At 40.5% G+C, this 20,240-nt stretch overlaps 1 protein-coding gene and 2 long non-coding RNA genes across 4 annotated transcripts in view; 1 reads left to right on the top strand and 2 right to left on the bottom strand.

The window, feature by feature from the left end:
* The window catches only part of LOC100702315 (uncharacterized), a 30,097-nt gene extending 24,835 nt beyond the window's left edge, over nucleotides 1-5,262 (bottom strand). Inside the window, exons 1-2 of one of the 2 annotated variants that reach the window (XM_005478392.4) lie at nucleotides 5,215-5,262; nucleotides 5,020-5,087 (exon numbers count right to left, since the gene is read on the bottom strand). In XM_005478392.4, the coding sequence (XP_005478449.1) occupies nucleotides 5,020-5,027 (8 nt within the window). In that variant the 5' untranslated portion in view covers nucleotides 5,028-5,087; nucleotides 5,215-5,262. Of the gene's footprint in view, nucleotides 1-5,019; nucleotides 5,116-5,214 lie in introns of both variants that reach the window. The other variant, XM_005478391.4, reaches the window with a different exon arrangement.
* Nucleotides 5,263-6,393: 1,131 nt separating this feature from the next.
* LOC109196555 (uncharacterized) lies at nucleotides 6,394-6,885 on the top strand. Its single transcript, XR_002058000.2, has 3 exons — nucleotides 6,394-6,425; nucleotides 6,540-6,599; nucleotides 6,764-6,885. It is a non-coding gene; the product is annotated as an uncharacterized LOC109196555 (long non-coding RNA).
* Nucleotides 6,886-13,646: 6,761 nt separating this feature from the next.
* On the bottom strand, nucleotides 13,647-15,398 carry LOC102082275 (uncharacterized). The gene is made up of 3 exons (XR_003215996.1): nucleotides 15,275-15,398; nucleotides 15,071-15,138; nucleotides 13,647-14,561 (listed from the first exon to the last, which is right to left on the bottom strand). It is a non-coding gene; the product is annotated as an uncharacterized LOC102082275 (long non-coding RNA).
* Between the last annotated feature and the right edge of the window lie 4,842 nt (nucleotides 15,399-20,240).

Below are 20,240 nucleotides of genomic sequence, written 5' to 3' on the forward strand. Positions count from 1 at the left end.
ACTTCCTCTGCGAAACTTTACGCAACTGTAACCCACATAATTCCCTTAGGGATTAATAAAGTATTCTGATTCTTAATGTTTTAGGATACATGACCTCCCAGATAGCAAGACGACATTGAATCTATGTTGATTTTTCATCCGAACCGTCGTATATGGTCGGGGTTGAAATGCCAATGTTGTAACAACATTGAAATACTGTGGTAAACCGACGGTCTTACTATAGAGACGTTGTAACGATGTTGATTCACCGTTGTTTTTTTGTCATTGATATTTGATCTATTTGTAGTCGACCAGGTGACAACAACAACGTCGAGAAAACGTCTATTTATAGTTGACGATCATTCGGCTCCGGTCACCATCAAAAACCATCGATTTGTAGTTGAGCATTAAATTGCATTGCAACTGATCGGGTATAAAGTACCAGAGAAAGTAGATTTATTGTTCATTTGTTATCAATGACTTGGTCTAGTTCACCAGCTTTAAAAAAATCATGTCTACGTGCAATTTATGTATAGTTGACCGGGAAATTAAAGCAGCGATCACTTGGACTATTCCGCAGCACCCCTCTCACATTGGTACATCCCCCCAGGTATTCATTGTCTTCTACAGTAGAGCGGGACATTTGATTTACTCTCAGCGGAATTGACCGGAGAAGGCATCAGTTCATGCACTGCACTGGCCTGCACCACGATTAGTATAAGGTAAGAATGAATGATTTTTTTTTCCTACTCGTTATTTCCATGTTTGCATTTGAATAACAGTAAAAAAACTCGTTAATGTTGTACATTAACAAGTTTTTTACTGTTATTTACGAGCCCGAAATTGTGTCTACTTCTTACAATCCGGCAACAAATAAACTGCACTGCGAACAAAGTATATCAACAAAGAAAACATTTTCGTTTCATAATTTCTTCGTTATATTCCCTTACAAAGCTAGCTTTAACGCTTCGAGTTTTCCTTTGTTCTTGCCGTGGCCTCGGCGCTTGACCCAGACTTTCGCTCTGTAGTTGCTTAGTACTACAAAAAATTCTAAATCTGTGATATATGATTGATAAACGTAAAGTTAACTGTATAAACGTGTTCAATGACTTTGTTACTTTTGATGATTGGAGAGCACTCGTTTCAATTCGCACACGAAAACTTTAGACTCAGTTTGAATGCCCACGTGACTGTACGTTGCACGCGTACATGACTTTCCGTTTGTGCCTTGAATAATGAATAAGGCTACGTCCACACGTACCAGCGTATTTTTGAAACCGCTGATTTTTCTATGCGTTTGCACCTTTTGTCCACACGTAATTTATGTCTGGCAATACATTGTGTTTGTATTTCCAGGCACATTTCACGAAGCAGAACGCAGTCGTCAGAGATATCCACGTGAATGCTGTGATACGTCTGACCTTCAGTCCGAAAAAGAAAACCCGGACCAGTCTTAAAAGAAAGCACAAGTAAAACCTTTTTATTCACAAACATATCTTTGATTGTTAAGAATTTATGATCTTGTCTTTTATACATATCTGTGGTGCTTGCATACTGCAATATCACCACATAATATAGTCCAAAAAGTGGAAGTTTGTAAACTTTTTAAAAATGCAAAGCCGTGTACACTTGTGCACTTCAAAAATTCATTGTATACTGTACCTTCTTGCACGTCTCTGTTTCCTGTGTGTGTTGTTAGAAATCAAACTAACTTTAGGAAACAATATGCCAAAAGCATATTTACAATTACTTAAGACCGTTTTTAATTTCTTTTCTTTAGACCAAATCCCCTGTACACATATACTGACTCAGAGGATGAGCAGCCTACAAAAAAACGGTTTCCCCAGGCCCCTCGAGTGAAAATACCAGGTAATAAAATACTGTCTAGTGTCTGTGTACATATCTGTGTCTGACACGAGGAAACTTTTTTGACAAGTTGTCTGTATTCTTAAATACTTAAAAAATTATCTTTTTCTAAACAGCCCTCATCACTCCAGTCTGCCCCCCAGCCCACTGATAGCAACCATCATAATGCCCCACCCAGCTTCCGGCACCTTTCGCCACTCCCGCACAAACCGACACAGCTTTGCGATCTCGCCAGCATGCAGTCTGATGTCTTCCCTATAGATGGTATGCTTTTAAAAAAGCTTTAAAGCTGCATCACAATGTCATTGTACTCTTATCTAAAAAAAAACCCAATTTATACTCCTGAATGTCATCTTGTTGTGATTTTTTTTTTCTGTAGATTCCAGAGACTCTGTGAGGCCACTATTACAAGGCAAGTTTGAAAATCTTGGAATTTCACAGTTTACATGGTATGACAAATATATGTGACAGGCAAAAACTAGTAAACACTTTTAGCAGTTACAAGAACTAACAAATGAATATCCAACAAAAGGGAATAGAAATACATTGTACTGCCAATACTTTGGTTTATTCTTTGTATGACTTGAAAATCAGGCTTTAGGGAAAACTAAATGACATGTTTCTATCATCAATTACATGAAGTAAACACACAAGCACTTGCATACACATTTAAGACATGAGACACGCTAATTCCATCTCATAAAATGTGTCTATAGGTGAGACGCTTTGCGTTGATTGGTGCTGCTGGACCACACTGGAGGTGCGAGTCCGCCGTGTAATGGTTTATGCCATTACAAAGGAGCTGGCCTCTGTACTCAACTGGGCAGGGGAAAAAACCAAGGACCAGACAAAGCAAAAAAGGGCATTTAAAGAGACAGCGCTGTGCAGATGCATATTTGGTAAGTTTTAACATTTATTGTAGTTTTATGAGCCTAAAGTGAACAATAAAGGGATCAATTGATGTGCTGGGTGCGTTTCACATTTCCTATGTCTGTTTTTTGCTATATTACTTTGTCTTTCTTAATAACAAGACTTTCATGTCCGGTTAATCTGGAGATGGAGTCTTTGGTCTTCGGCTTGTTTTGTCCTCGGGTTGTACACTTTGTACAGCCCGAGGACCCCATGTTTTCTTTTTTCTTTTTTTAAAGGATACACGGCACACCATGCTAAGACATATCACATTTTCAGCTTATAGCTCTTTGGGAATCAAATGCAGCAGTTTGCTGATTTCCGCCTGGTGACTTTCATGTTTATCAGCCTAGGAGTTTACATACTTTCTCCCTGCTGAAGACAATTAACAAGAGCTTATTCATGTGCTCTAATTCCCTTTTTTTGTCTTTGTTTTTTTTGTGTGTGTGTCTATTTTTGTCCTAGATGTCCTGGCGCAGCAGGTAGGGGCGAACTCTATGTCTGAGTTGGTCTTTGCTCAAGCAGTCCAGAAATGGCTCAGATATGCTCCAGATCGTACGGGTGGCGCGCAGGACGCACATCATCCATCCCCATCCCGGAGTAAATAATAAAAAGTGACGTGAAACATAGAAATGTAAATAGGAAACTTTGTCTTTTAATAAGTATTTTGCAAATGATACATGTCTATTGACCTTTTTTGGTTTTTGTTTTTTTTTCAATAAAAAGCAACTGTACGAAAGAGATGGAAAATCAATACCATAGCTCAACAGTGTTTCAATATCAGAATCTGACATTGTTTCAATGTCAACAGTGTTAGAAAATATAACGTAGAATCAATGTCAGGTTTCAACATTGATTCAACATCAAAACCTGACGTTGTTTCAACGTTAAAAATGGGTGCAAGAGTGATGTTGGGTCAACGTCACACTTCAACGTTGCTTCAATGACGTCGCCTGATATTGACTCAACATTGTTTCAATGTTTCCTTGCTATCTGGGCTGCCATTATCCAATGACACATCTGCTTACCTGTATCTTTTGCTCGTTTCTCCTTGTAGGAGAATTAAATGTATTGAATTTTAATTATCACTGGGTTTTCATTTGTTTGGTTGCTATGGGGATGTGTAACGGGAGTCACGTGGGTGCTAGCGGCGACATTAAGAGGGCGTTGTCAGTCTGTCATTCACTGGCTTGATTTTGACAGAGAGCAGGGGTAGTTTTTGTTGACCGCAGCCAACGAGTTTCCCCTTGTTGCATTAGAGCCTGTGAAGTTTTAAGAGTTTGAATCGCGAGCCGATCACATTGCTCTGTAAACTTTTCAAGCACTTTAATAAACAAGCAAGCAATTCCACCGCTCGCATTATTGCATAAAGTTGACAGCGCGTCAGGCAAATGGGCAGGCTCAATCCCCGGCCTCTAGCCACTGTGGAAGTCGCTACACTCCTCCTCTTCTTTTCTCTTTTTTTTTTTAAACTTCAAAAACGGGTTGTGTGTGAGACTTTAAATCAACAAAATATAAAATATACATTTTAAATTGTTGTTGATCCCTTTATATTTATTTTTTTTACTCTTAAATATTTATTGTTTGTTTACTTGCATTGCTGTACCTGGAGCCCCGTCGACTGGTCTCTCTATATACCGGACTGTATGTAGCGGAGATGACAATAAAGTTTACTTTGACTTCAGCAGTGAGCAGGCACACCGAGGGCTCTCGCGCTCACTTTTCGTGTTGTTGTTTTGTCTTTATTTTGTTTTATTTTGCGAGTTGGTTATTAGATGCTGTTCCAGCCAGACAGTGAATCCCCCGCCACCCCGCCCTCTCCTCCCTGTGCCGCAAGCAGCAGTCGCACCTCGCAAACGGAGGGCGCCCTTACTCCCAGCAAATGGGCGATAGAAAACCGATCGGTGCCTATGCCATTCCCAGTATGCGATGGCATGACGTTGGGGCAGCATGAGTACGAGCTTTTTTTTTCTTTTGCCGATGCCCGTGATGCCGCCCCCACCACGTTACCTCCCCGGGCAACCGCCCGTGTCGCCCGTATCAAAAACCGCTACTGGTAACAGAGAAACAGTTGGTTCTGGATAATGTTTTTGTTTCATCTCTTTTTTCAGATTATAATGAAATAATAATAATAAAAAAATCTTTCAATCAATAATCACATACTGTGTGTTTCTTTACAAATTATGTGTATATGAGCTCATATTGTACATTAAAAGATGGAGTTTCATTCATTTCTTTTTAAATCTCAGCTGCACTTGTACTTACGTTTCCATGGTGACTGTTGAGATCCAGGTATGAGATGTCAGTGCAGTCTGTTCTCTGGATTAAAAACGCTAGCGACAGGTTAGGTTTGAAGGGTTACTAAATGATTACAAGAATAAATATTATCAGTTTCTTCAATTTCAATGGGAATTTTTTTCCTTTTTAATTTCCTGAGCTCAACATCTGAAATCATCTTACCTGTGTTGCTAGCATCAGGAAGCTCTGTGATGAAGGCAGAATGCGCAAAGAGGATTCAGCAGTTTTATATATTCCCCAGTGAAGGAGGGGCCGCAAGACCATGTGATTTATAAGAAATCGCAGATTTAGGAGAAACACGGACACCAACAGCCCCCCACCCCGGTATTTTGCAGAGGGACCTTGCAGTTTTGTCTTTCAGTTTCATTTTGACTTTGCAGGGTTTTTTTTTTTATTTCTTTCTATCCAATTATACTTTATATCTGTGTGCCTATAAGTGTTGTTTTTATGGTTTGTGAAGCAGTAACATGAAAGTAATGGTTGTGCCTTTTATTTAAACTTGGTATCTGAGGGTTATGTTATGGATTTTATTGTATAGAGTGGTACCAATTTAACAATTCTTTCTGGGTGCGCAACCCCAGAGAAAACATTTTGTAAATACCCAGTCATGAACAACAGAATATGGATGCATGGATGTTTTTATGCGAGGCTGTGGGTTGTCAATTCATTCCTATATGAACCCGCTCGCGGTGATAAGAGACGCAGAGGTTTCAGCCACCCATTTACTCCAATAATAACCCCGTCACGGCGAAACGTGATGCCTTGAAGTACAATCTAACTGGACAACCGGGGACCCTCTTCGGGGTTTTCTCCCTAATTTAATGCTTTCTTTTAATGACATCGTTAACATTTCTCAACAAAAACACATGAAAGTAACACTGATAATTCAACAATAAAATCGCTTCATTTTCAAAAGTGATTCACGATCTGAAAGTGCGCAGATTTAATGTACATAATCCTTGGTTGGGTTTATTATTTTTATTTTACACGCAGGTATGTAAAAAATTTAGAGTAATAGCTTGATGTGTGTTTCAAAGGTTTTTTTTTTTTTCATAAAAGCTTTAAACAAACAGAGGTGACTGATGTCGGAAACGATTTAATGCATTTAGAAATGGCTACAGCTACCGTCAGCATGCTTGCTAGGTACAGTACGGTAACGACTACAGTGGCTAGTGCAGCATTAGCCATTTAATCCAACGATGATCATTAAATCTATTATAAACATTTAAGGACTTGTGTGTTGCAAAATAGCCTCACATGGTGTGTAAAGCAATTGCTAACGTTAACCAGAGCGCCAAGCTTCAAGCTGCTGACGAACTCCCTCAAGACACTTTAACAATTGTTAAAGAGGGAACACACTTGTCTAATTTATTGTACGTAGTAAACGTAATATTATTTGATATATTTTTAACAAAATTTTATATATGTGTATATATGTTTCAGTAAGTAAATATTCTTTAATCTCTTTTTTCCCCCATTTTCCGCAGATCAGCATCAATGTCCACGTGAAGAACCTAGTTATGTTGCCAGTGTCAACCCAACAAAAGGTACTTTCACAATATATAAAAGAAGGTATTCCTTTTTTTAAGTTTACTTTTATATTTGTTGTTATAGTTGAGTTAGGCAGGGCTTTTGTGCAGTCCTAAGAAACATACTGCCTAGAGTGTTTTTCACTTTGTGGAAGAGTTTCTTTATTTTTTTTTTCTGTTAGTGTATGGAACTGAGGTGCTTCGTCAGGAGCTGCTTCAGTTGTTGGAGGATGGAGAAGAGGACGCAGCCATGACTTTTGAGATGGCGTCTGAGTCAGCTACTACTCACTAGGAGATCAGAAACATGTTGTCCTTGCAAAAGTGGAAAGAGGCCAGGCCTTGTCTTATAGACAGTATGTTAGCTACTCTGGATCCACAGTCACACAGTGTGTGTCAGCAAGTAGTTGTGAGGTGTCTGGACTGCCTGCCTCTTCCATTCCTTTGTGCTGACTGTGATATTGCAGTTAACACACGCTTTGTCCTGCACAACAGAGAGGCAGTAACAGGAGGGTTTTTGCAGCCTTCATCAGAGTTTCACAAGCCAATAGGTAGGGTTTTTAAGTCTTATGCATTTCTTGCTATGTACTATGAGTGGGTGCTGTTATTGTATTTTTATTGTGTATCATTTAATTTCCAATTCTTTTTATATGTATTGTGTGTTTTTAATGTTAGTTCGGCTGTTGCCTGTGCAATGGCCAGATCATGTGTGTGACTGCCCAGCAGGTAACGTTGAGGTTTCACCCGGCGCAATTGTGGCTCTTGTAACCATAAATGGTAAGTTGCCCTTTTGTCACACAGTACATACACAATAGATGTGTTTGCAGGTTTTAGTGCAAATTGTACATTGCTATCATCATCATCATCGTTTATTTATATAGCACTTTAAAAACACACAAGGCTGACCAAAGTGCTGAACAATAGAAACATAATAGATACATATATAAGAATTGCTATCTTGTTTTGAATTACCCTCGGCCCGCAGTATATGTGGGCACCTGTCAAAAGTCATTTGGATTTACCAGACCGCTTTGAAAACAACATGAAATCTTCACAACATGAAAAAAATGAATGCTTTGAGCCATGACTGAATTTATCCTTATCCTTCCTAAAGGCTGTTATAACCTTGCACTGCCAGTGGTGAGCTGCACCAGCTGTGACCTAATGTGGTGCCCCTCAGTTAAGGACATCCTGGGTAGTGGATATTGGCCTGGCACCTTAAATTTCTGCACCTTGTTTTCAATGGATGTCTTTCAGTCTTTCTATGACATTAAGAAGGCTGCACCAGGGATGTCACTTAAGACATTTGTGAAAATGCTGGATGAAAGAACAGCCCATTTTGGTAGGGTGAGTTTCTAAATTTGTCAAGTTTAAGGAAATTGAGCAAAAAAAATTAAGCAAATTAATGTTTATGATGACTGTCCTTGAATATTCTGTTGTTTGTCCTCTACGTAAAAGACTGGCTGAATATCAGCTGATGTCTTCAGTAAAAGCTTCGTGGAGTGGAGTGCTGTAAAGTTTGAGGTGGACAGGATGTGCAAGGAGCCATGCATTAGCTGCCCTGCCTGCACTCCAGACATGCTTGCCGTCTCAGTTGATGGAAACTGTAAGCTTTATCGCTTTCAATCAAATACAAGGTATGTTATGCATTGTGTACATAAATCAAATATGGCTTTGTAGAAAAAAGTATTTTAATGTTTCTTTTCAAACAATTGTCGTTGTGTCCATTCAGCACTTCAGAGCAGGCGAACTTTGAAGGTGTTTTCATTGAAAAAGATGAGGAAGTTGCTGAGTTTGTGAAATACATCCAGAGACACACAAATCATGTAAGAGACACATATATATTAGTGCTGTCAGCGGTAATCTTGTTAAAATGACGTTAACGCCATAACCATATACACATACGTGTGTGTGTGTGTGTGTGTGTGTGTGTGTGTGTGTATAAATACATATATGGATGGGTGGATATTTATTTTATTTTTCTCTTGGTGTTGTTATAATACTATTTACTTTTTCTTAATGTATACTTAATTTTGTCACCGTGTGTATTTAAAAAAAACAACAACAACAAAAACCATGATTTTTATTTTGTGTTATCAGTGCTGTCCTGGGGAGATATGAGGTCTTGTGTGAACGTGACTTAAGGCTAATTCAGCTAATTGTTATGCATTTGTTTTAAAACGTTTGTCCCTGATAGGGCTTAATCATGTCATGTCTTTTGTGTTAAAATCTTTGAGTGTATATTAATGTATTCTTAGAGCATAAGGATCCTTAGAGAACAAGTGGAGAGCCTGAATGCGACCAAAAATGAGCTGGGTGTGGATGACGACACACTGCAGCAATGGGTGGCCGATGTGCAGAAATGGGCTGAAGGTGAGTCTCAATATAACGCACTCATGTACAACAATAGGACCCACCATGGCCTCATTAAAGAACTTAAGGTAGAATTAATATCTATCTGACAGTGTCAACAAACAATGAAAAATAAGCCTTGTAAAAGCAGAATTTATGGCAGAGTTGTTGCGTTTGATCAAATTGGATTGGGCCTAGGTTGAAATGATGTTGTACTAGTTGGTTTTATAAACCTGAACACCAACACACTTGTTATCTAATGATAATGCAGCACATGAAGGCTACAGATGTCTTATAATGAATATCATCAAGTCAGTGATTACAGAGTCCACTGTAGTTTGGTGACTGTTACTCATCCTGTATTCTGATTAATATTCCTCTCACTTAGAAACTGATCAAACTGATGGCAGCCTTGGAGCGTTGCAGGCATGAATAGAGGAGCTTGTCGTCATCATCAGAGTGCGAACACAAAGTCTTTACAGACAAAATGGTGTCCCAGTTTCTTTGAAATGGACCGTTCGATATTCAGTTTGTACAGCTACTTTGTTAACAGAATAAAATCAGATCCAGGTTTGTTTAAGCTGGATGTGATGCGTGTTCTAGCAAACAAATTGATGAGTGTAGATCAGCAGTCCCCAATCCCCGGGCCTCGGACCGGTCCGTGAGTCGTTTGGTACCGGTCCGCGAGAGTTGAAGCTCAGGCGTGAAATGTATGGTTTTCAGGGTTTTTATCGGTTTTCAGCGTTATTTTGTCATCATTTTTATCGTTAACTCAGTTTTCCTGGGTCTTTTCAGGTGTGTTATGAATAAATCTTCTTTTTCCGGTACCGGTACTAGTTTTATTTTGTTGTATTTATCCGCGACAACTTAAAGGCCGGTCCGTGAAAATATTGTCAGGCATAAACCGGTCCGTGGCGCAAAAAAGGTTGGGGACCGCTGGTGTAGATTAAAATGTAAATATATACATTATGTGAAGGTGTGAATTTTTTATGATTATTTACACATGCGACAACAGGCGACACAGAATTCGCAAGGTCATCTTAGATGAGAAGAAACGCTTGGCGACTGCTGTTGACAACTACAACAAGCTTGCTGAACCAACAAAGCAAATCGTATCCAGTGATGCCCTCATGCAGACCGAAACAACCTCCTTCTAAACGTCAGCAAAACAAAGGAGTTGATAGTGGACTTCAGTACCAAGCAGGAGAGGAACTACCAGACCCCTGTCATCAACGAGTGCCCAGTGGAGAGAGTGGACAGCTTCAAATACCTCGGAGTTCACATCACGCAGGACCTGTCATGGTCCTGTCACATCAGCACCGTGGTGAAAAAGGCCCGACAGCGTCTCTACCACCTCAGACGCTTGAGAGACTTCCGACTGCCCTCCAAGGTGCTCAGGAACTTTTATTCATGCACCATAGAAAGCATCCTGACGGGAAACATCTTAACCTGGTTCGGGAACAGCACCATGCAGGACAGACGAGCTCTACAGAGGGTTGTGCAATCAGCTGAGCGCACCATCCGCTCCGAGCTCCCTGACCTGCACTCAATCTACAGCAGGCGGTGCTGGACCAAGGCCAGGAAGATCGTGAAGGACCTCAGCCATCCCAACAACGGACTGTTCTCTCTGTTGAGGTCAGGGAAGCGATTCCGCTCCCTGAAGACCAACACAGAGAGACTGAGGAGGAGCTTCTTCCCGCAGGCGATACGGTCTCTCAACCACTACACCACATAGAAACGGACCCACACATATGATTCCTACACACACACTGGACAGTCTGGACTTTGCTTACACTCAATCACTTTAAGCATATTTGCACTGCACAAGACACTCACAATGTGGTTTGCACAACACTGGACATTATATTTCTTATATTTCTTCATTTCCATTTAATATTTGTACAGCTGCTGCTATTGTATATATATTTATATTATATTTCCTCATACATTCTTATTATTTCCATACTGTTCATTTTGTTGTACAGTTACTTTATTTTCAACTTTAATTCATATATATTTTATCTTATTCTATCCCAGTTAAATTTACCCTTCATTCTAATTTGTATTGTATTGTGTATTTTGTTGTACAGATATTCTATTTTCAACTTAAATTCAGATATATGTTATCTTACTCTTTCCCAGTTAATTTTACCCTTCATTCTAATTTGTGGTGTACAGTTATTTTATTTTCAACTCTAATTCATATATATTCTATTTTATTCCTTCCTAGTTAAATTCACCCCTTTTAATTTTCATATTTATTTCCTATTTTATTCATAGCCTTTTCTTTCTTTTCTTTAGGTCACGAGCAGTTGTATAAGGCATTTCACTGCATATCGTACTGTGTATGACTGTGTATGTGACAAATAAAATTTGAATTTGAATTTGAATTTAAAAGCACGAGGCAGCACACTCACAAGGAAAATTTTGTTCAGTGTTTTGTTGAAGGAATCAACAAGTACAATTGAGATGTTTGCTGTAGTGGTGTGTTTGTTAAGAAGCATGCCAGCACACTGGTGAACTGACAGTCCCAGAATGCACCCGAGCCAGTGACTCGCCCCAGAGCAAATGAAATTGCTTATCTAGAAAGACAACCGTCATCAAAGAATAAGTAAAAGAGTAGGAAACAAACGGTAGGGTAAGGTACTGTGCGATACGAAAGAAAGGCCACAGCTGTGCAAAATGACCTCCAGCAGGCCACAAATGTGCACGTCTGCTCAAACGGTCAGAAACGGACTCCATGAGGGTGGTATGAGGGCCTGACGTCCACAGGTGAGGGTTGAGCTTACAGCCCAACACCGTGCAGGATGTTTGGCATTTGCCAGAGAACACAAAGATTGGCAACTTTGCCACTGGCGCCCTGTGCTCCTCACAGATGAAAGCAGGTTCACACTGAGCACTTGTGACAGAGTCTGGAGATGCCATGGAGAACCTTCTGCTGCCTGCAACATCCTCCAGCATGCCGGTTTGGCAGTCGGTCAGTTTTGGTGTGGGGTGGCATTTCTTTGGGGACCGCACAGCCCTCCATGTGTTCGGCAGAGGTAGCCTGACTGCCATTAGGTACTGAGATGAGATCCTCAGGCCCCTTATGAGACCATATGCTGGTGCAGTTGGCCCCGGGTTCCTCCTAATGCAAGACAATGCTAGACCTCATGTGGCTGGAGTGTGTCAGCAGTTCCTGCAAGACGAAGGCATTGATGCTGTGGACTGGCCCACCCGTTCCCCAGACCTGAATCCAATTGAGGACATCTGGGACATCATTTCTTGCTCCATCCACCAACTGCAGCACAAAATGTCCAGGAGTGGGCAGATGCTTTAGTCCTGGAGTCTGGGAGGAGATCCCTCAGGAGAGCATCTGCCACTTCATCAGGAGCATGCCCAGGTGTTGTAGGGAGGTCATACAGGCATGTGGAGGCCACACAGACTAGTGAGCCTCATTTTGACGTGTTTTAAGGACATTACCTAAAACCAGATTAATGATTCTGTATTGCATTGATCAAGGAACCAACCCAATAGGAGCTAAAGGCATCCTCTTGACATTACTTCACTCAGTAAGTTTATATTATGTTTAATGTGCATTTTCTTCATCAGTTTAGAACATAACATGTTAGCGCTCCCTGGTCCTTTTTTGGAGACAGTTCCTGAGACAGCAGGCAGCTATGGAGAACTCGTGTCAGCTGTGGTAATTAAGGAATACTTTGATTTAATATTGATTTCATGACAACTATCCTCAGGCAAATATTCCTGGATATATACAATGACATGAGTAAACTCCCATTTTAGAATCATTGCCTTCCTTGATCTGACTTATTGCCAAAAGTATAGAAAATCCATGACATTGAGTAAGAGGCCTTTATCAAGTTATAAGTGAGAGAGTTTGGTGTAACAGTGGGTGAACATGCCAAATCAATCCACAACATACTGCCATTCCCCAGCTGTAACCTACATATGCATCAAACCAAAATCCAGTATCATAGCCACATGATAAACATAAAGATGAGGTTAAAAGGGTTGTATCATTTTGCCAGATAGCTTCATCCCCAAAAAGATAAACATTCTTGTTTTGTTTGTGAATATTTGCTGTATTGCCAGGCCTAAACCAACCTCTTAAACTTATCAAATTATTGTCATAGATATGAAAATATTGATTGAAACAGAATAATCCATTCAAGCCTCCATCATCATCCAGGATCACTGTTATTATTCAGATTATTTTATCTTATTTTCCTCTAGAATTTTTTGAAAATCAGCATTTGATCAATAGACTTGTCAAAAGTTTATTTTGATCCTATTGTTTATGCGTGTAATTGCATTTTTATTGAAATTATGACAGGAAAACCCTTAATCAAATTGTGTCTTTGGTATCTAATAATAATATTAACAATAATAATAATTTTACATATGCAATATGTACACAATAATAATGTGCAAACAAACAAGAAAAATAGCAAAAAATGTCAATTTTTTTCTAATACCCTGTATATAAAAACCACATATGACCACAACTCCAAATGTGCAATTGTCACTGCATCTAAACATGAAACATTACAAAAGGTAGAAACATATAATATACAATATGTTCTGAAGCTGCTACTGGTGCAGTTAACTTTGCTTTAGGCTCCCATACACAGTACTGCTTACCCTAATCACCTCATACAAGATGTTACTTACTTTACTTTAAACAAATTAGAGAGTGAAACAGAGACTGACACTGGCTGAAATGTATAGTAAATATTTTATTTTGAACTTTTATGCTGAACTACAAACTGAACTGTGCGATCGCACACAGGGATCTGGTTTACTGTGTGTAAAACTGCGCAGATTCTCATGTGTCATCCCACACTTTGCCACTGTCAGGAGAAAAACATAACAAACAACAACGACAACCACACACAAACACACACAAAATAGGATAATTTAGGTTTTGACATACACAATTTTTTAGGATGAAATATCTTCTATATTCATGTCATGCTTTATACACCTTCGTTGTAATATAAATTAATCAAATTAAGTCAGAGAGTAATAATATATGTAGTAGATGTCAAGCAGGACCACAGCAGCAGCCACGAGCCATCGGAACCTGCTGGATGAGAGAGCACAGAAACTCCAGGGAAGAAGTTTAGTTAGTAACACGCATGAACTGCATTACTAAGACATGTATGCTTACAGATGGTGAGGGAGAGGGGGAGAGTTTTTAGTAAAAGGAGACGTGACTGCATCTTCAACCAATACTGAGCCTGCATAACCCTGAAAGAGACAGACAGAGAGGGGGGGGGGCACTAACCCCCAGCAGTCTGGTCCTATGACAGCATAACTAAGGGCTGACCTGAAGCAGCCCTAACTATAAGCTCTAAAAAGAAGTAAAGTCTTATGCCTACTCTTAAAAGTGTTGACCATGTCCACCTCCAAAACTCATAATGGACTTTGGAGGTGGACTGCTATCAAGCTCCTCACAGAAGAGCAGCTTGGCAGCTAAAAGCTCCCAATTTACTTTAGTCCAAATACATGAATTCAAACTGAGGTGATAACTATTTATCAACAATATGAATGTCTGTTCCCGTCCAACAAAGTTGTTACTACATACCATATCGAGCAGGGCTTTCACTTGACTTTAACTTCTTCTTTTTCCTGAAAAACACGATATAAACAAAAAGTTAATTAAGAAAGACATGCAAGTTGCATTCAAAAAGGAGCTTATAAACATTTATGTACTATTGAATGGCTCAATATATTATACAATTAGTTTACAAAAACATAAGAACCACTACAATGCTTGTACTGCCAGCATCGAGTGCATGTCAGCAAAGCAACACTGCTTACATTGTGGCTCACATGCAAAACTAACTGAAGCAGATGTTACTGAATGGGAAGGAGCACCTCCACATCAATCACTCCTTCTGAGCATGATGTCAGGAGGACTTTAAAGAACGTAAACATCAGGAAGGCAGCACAACCAGGTCGTATCAGGTGGTATGTTCTTATTTAATGTCCTACTTGGAGCGAAATCCAGACTCAATGGCTGAATTAGCGTAGATTCATCAAATACAAAAGCTTATGGATAGTCAGTCAGGCACAGTTCAAATCCGGGAAGTCCAAAGACGCAAACAAATCTGCACACAGCAGGCTAAATTACTTACATTTACAACTCTCCTGTCTACTATCTCTTCATATTTGAAAATCTTCTGTGTACGTTGTTTTCGGCATTCTGAAAAATAACAAATGAAATATTTACATGAGGTCTGTAAAACTGGAGATAATGCAAAAATTAAGAAAAAGACATCTTAACAAACTTAACGAACCTGTCATGTGTTTCGTACATTTACAATACCATAACGTCTAACCTTTCCTTGTCCTTTTTTTGTTTGGGACATCCGAGGTGTATGCCGTAGAAATTGAGGGAGATGTAGGAAGCGGAGATGGAGAGGATGCAGGAGGAAGCGGAGATGGAGAGGAGGATGCAGGAGGAAGCACAGACGAAGAGGAGGATGCAGGAGGAAGCAGAGATGGAGAGGAGGATGCAGGAGGAAGGAGAGAGGAGGATGAGAGGAAGCAGAGATGGAGAGGAGGATGCAGGAGGCTGACAGAGGGAAGATGTTGGTACAGGCTCTAAATGAAGAATAAATTCCTCGTTTAGAGCCTCTGGGTCTGGGACTGGTCCAGCATCGACACTGTCAGCAGAGGATGGTCCAGCTGCTGGTGTAGAACTTTTAGCAGGAGGTGAAGCTTGTAATTCTGCAAAATTTTAAATACTAAACATTCATTAAAATGGGTTGAAAAAATGTACAGTACACATAAACACATAATTTATGTGTAGCAATAGTTAATATTAGAAATATCGAAAATGTTGTTTTTGGATTGTTTCATATATTTTATGTATATGAAATTTACCCCCCAAAAAAGGAAAAACTGGGTTAAAAAGCAAATATGTTTGTCCACTGAATTATTCATAAAATACATTAAATACCTCTAACTGTCATGAACAGGCTGTGTGCAAACGTAAAACTCAAAGATCACTGCTTTATTGCAGGCTTAACGATGATACAGAATACAACACTACACTGGGAATGATAAACTGAGACACAAGGAAACACAGGGAAACACACACACAGCTCCAGGGATGAGACATTGACGACTAAGCACGGAGAACACGAGGCTTAAATTCAAAGGCAGTAACAAGGAAATGAGACACACAAGGAAGCACGGCTGGGAGCAATCAAACCTGACAAGACTGAGGGAAGCAAAACAGAATACATTAATTTGAGACACTGACCTTCAAAGTTAAACAGTAAGCGCACAGACTGAACACAGACACAGACTCAGGGGAAACACAGAGACATGGGAGCAGGGCAGGCAGAAACACAGAACAGAAGGAGCTCAAAATATAACCAGAACACAACCCCAAAGAACATGAAAAAAAACAAGAATTAACCTTAAGCACAAGATAATAACCAAAACCACAGAGTCACAGACTCAGGACCATGACACTAACATGTAGCTCGAACAAATGAATGTTTTATAGATAAGAGGTTTTGCACATAAACACAGAATATTTTGAATAGATACATTTGAAAAATTAAAGGAGAAAATGTCTCCTTGTTTAGAAGAAATTAAATGTTCAAATAATTCTAAAAAGTTAAGGGTGAACTGGGCTTTATGCCGAAGCAGAGCCAGAGTGATTTATAAGCCAGCTGTCCCATGCAGGTGATATGACCAATGATCAGACATAACATAGAAATTCTCTAACTGAATGTAAATGTCAAATTCATTACATGAAAAGATTATTTATGAAATGCATTAATTATTACACATTAGATTTAATAAATGGTGACAAATATTTGACTGTTAACTACACAAAAAGTAAACATATAAACATCCAGAAGAGGTCACACCCCTAACTTTAAATGAACCAAGATAAATTATATTTTTGAAATGATTCTATATCAATATTTGAGCTTCATTTGAGGCACATGAATTTATCACAGTGTATGCCTTTAAAATAAACAACAAACAACTTTTTAAGATGTATCACGTTACCTGTTGGGTATTTTAATAACTACGGTTTATAAAATGTAAAACTTTAAACTGGGGAATAACTGAAACAGCCACAGTCATGCAGAGCGCAGAACAGCTTGAACGACGGTCATGTTTGTGGATTTAGTGTCTCAGACTGTTCAGAGGCGTTGGCAGGAGCTGTAAGAACACAAAGATAAAGCTGATATTTTCTATAATGTACAGTGATTGATGATTTCTGTTAGTAAACACACTAGTTTTCTAGCTAAACATGCAATACAGACTCAGGCAAGCAGGAATATGAATAGGGAAGTTACATTATCAAGAAGCATAAATATCACATGCTGTGCAGATTTTGGTGGAACATGAGGGAAAGTACCAAGAAAATAAATTTAACCGCAACAATCACGAGTTTTTGTTTTTAACCGAGAAATGATTGGCAGACACGTGACTAAAGGTCACATGACACAAAATCTCATCACTACTCCTTAAAAACATTAAGCATCACAGGAACACGAAGCTTGTTTTTTTGAAGTGTGCTTTTCATTCTAAATGCCAGCATTAATATGTTCTACGCTCTTCCACATGAGCAAACTCTTTTCCTTGAATGTAGTTCACAGTTCACAGTAGTTCACAGAGATTTCAATAATTTGTGTTCTGAACAGCTATGAAGATCAGCAGCTCTGTACTTATCTGTTACACTGATGCTTCTCACATCATCAGTCAGCTGTCATATATTAATCTCTCTGTGGCTCTGAGACGTAAACTCTTATATATAAATGGTAAATGGCCTGTATTTATATAGCGCTTTACTAGTCTCTAAGGACCCCAAAGCGCTTTACATATCCAGTCATTCACCCATTCACACACAGATTCACACACTGGTGATGGCGAGCTACGTTGTAGCCACAGCCACCCTGGTAGCGTATACACGTATATGCTATTCTTTCAGGCTGTAGGTGTTTGAAACTAATGTTAAATGTGTCAGTATGGACTAAAACACAAATTCAAAAACTAAATATAATGTTTCTCCAACTGAGGTCACTCACTTTTCTTTCTTTTGTAAGCGACAACCGCCACAGCTGCAATAGCTGCAATGAGGACAATAGCTAGCACAACCGCTGTAGCTATAATGTGAGCGGGCTTCCCTGTTGAACAAAATGTGGAAACACTTTAGTAATCCCACACATTTTTGCTCTGTGTTATAAAGAACAAGTGAGGAATGAATCAGTAAGGACCTCATAGTTATAATAATAATGCATTGGATTTATATAGCGCTTTTCAAGGCACCCAAAGCGCTTTACAATGACATTATTCATTCACGCTCACATTCACACACTGGTGGAGGCAAGCTACGGTTGTAGCTACAGCTGCCCTGGGGCAGACTGACAGAAGCGAGGCTGCCATATCACACCATCGGCCCCTCTTTACCCTACCGCCAACACCAGTAGGCGGTAGGGTAAAGTGTCTTGCCCAAGGACACAACGACCAGGGCAGAGAGGCCGGGAATCGAACCGGCGACCTTCCAGTTACAGGTGCCCTTCCCAACCCCCTGAGCCACATACGCCCCATATATAGTTGATGCATCTGACAAAACTAGAGATAACAGAAAACCATTAAAACTCAGTTTATACTCCAATGTACTTAACCCTCCTCTTGTGTTAGGGTCGGCACCGACCCATTTTAAATTTCAAATGCATAAGAAAAACACATACATTTGTTTATTGTATCAAGGCTTTTTGACTTTGTCAGGAACCTCTATTTCTACAAAATAAAACAAAAAAAAATCTTTTCACTAAATTATAAAATGCCCTAGTTGAAATTATGACCTTTGTGTTGTTAGGGTCAGTTTCGACCCAGGTATAATATTATGAGTATAAAGCAATAATTAAAGCCAAAACTGAAATCATAAGTGAACTATCAGCTAAAACACTGACACCAAGCTCCTCTCCTAATCATATGAGCTTTAGGGGATTCTTATTTTGCGTGTTTTTCCCAGTATACCTGCACAAAAACAAAACAAAATAAAGACGGCATGTCAAGACATGTGAGGTGAATTCACTCATTTGAGTGCCCATTTGACTTCCAGAGTGCACATTTACAATTTACAGCATACAAAAATGAGAAGAAGATTTACAGTGAGCCAAGTTCTGGATCATATTGTTGATGAAAATGAAGGAGAGGACAGAGCAGCACAGCGATTCAGATGGGCAGGTTTCTAAGGAGGAAGACAATGTGGACTATCATCCAGAAGACACAGACACATCTGATCAGAGGTGGAGGTCGCTGGTGCTGAAGCTACTCCTGCTGAAAGATTCAAGTCCAAAAATGGTAAGATCTTTTGGAGCTCAGTACCTCATGAGCAGGGCAGCTGCTGCAAATGTCATCAAAATGACCCCTTTTAAATGCACCTTAGAACACACATACATCAACACTACATATGAGCGGGTGGAGGGAGGTTTGGAGTCTTCACACACCCCCGTTCTCTGCGGCCTGCTGGAGCGGGGGGGCTAGGAGGAGGAGTTGGCCGTCCGACTGGGGTCTGGAATGTGGGGCCTCCCTGCTGCTGCGGAGTCGGGGCGGTCTGCTTCTCCCCACCGCAGGGAAAAGGGTAACACCACCTGGGTCTGGGTGCAGTTTCCCCCTCCAGGGGCAAGGGTACCCGGACCCGGTTCTTAGAGTACGCTTGGGGAGAGTGATTGTGTGTACAGCGTCTCTTTATGTCTGTCTCCGCGTTGGTTGAGTGTGGAATAATTGCCTATGAGAGCATGAGGGTGGGAATGGATGTTTGTATCTGTGTGTGCCTGTATGTCTGTGTCTATATGTCAGGTTGGGTATCAGACGCCACCTCTCTGGGGACATCTCAGGCCCTCCAAGGTTTGGAGGCCTATCTCCCCCCACCACTTCCCCTGCCGGTGGTGGACGCCCTCAGACATCGGTGCGTTGGTGGTTCTCTGTGTCCGGGGGTGGGCGCCCAGGTACACACCGGCTCACTCCTTGGCGGCTACTTATCGGGCCTGGAGCCTGGGGCTCGCTCGGGCCACTTCGGAGGCGGGGTGCCCTCGGCCTCTCGGCCCGGGGCTCGGTCACTCAGGCACAGCTGGCTGCCGGCGGAGCTCACGGGCACGTCACTGCAACCCCCCTGGCTTCTGCTCCGCGGCTGCTGAGTGACCCCTCATCTGGGACTCTCCTCAGCTCTTTCTGGGATAGTGGCGCGGCTGCCCCTCTGTTGGTCTTCCTTGGTCTCTTGTGTTCTGGGGGCCTCTGGATGTCTGGAGTCTTGATCTCCTCCATACC

This window comes from Oreochromis niloticus, linkage group LG22 (assembly GCF_001858045.2).
Source record: "Oreochromis niloticus isolate F11D_XX linkage group LG22, O_niloticus_UMD_NMBU, whole genome shotgun sequence".
Classification (NCBI taxonomy): Eukaryota; Metazoa; Chordata; class Actinopteri; order Cichliformes; family Cichlidae; genus Oreochromis; species Oreochromis niloticus.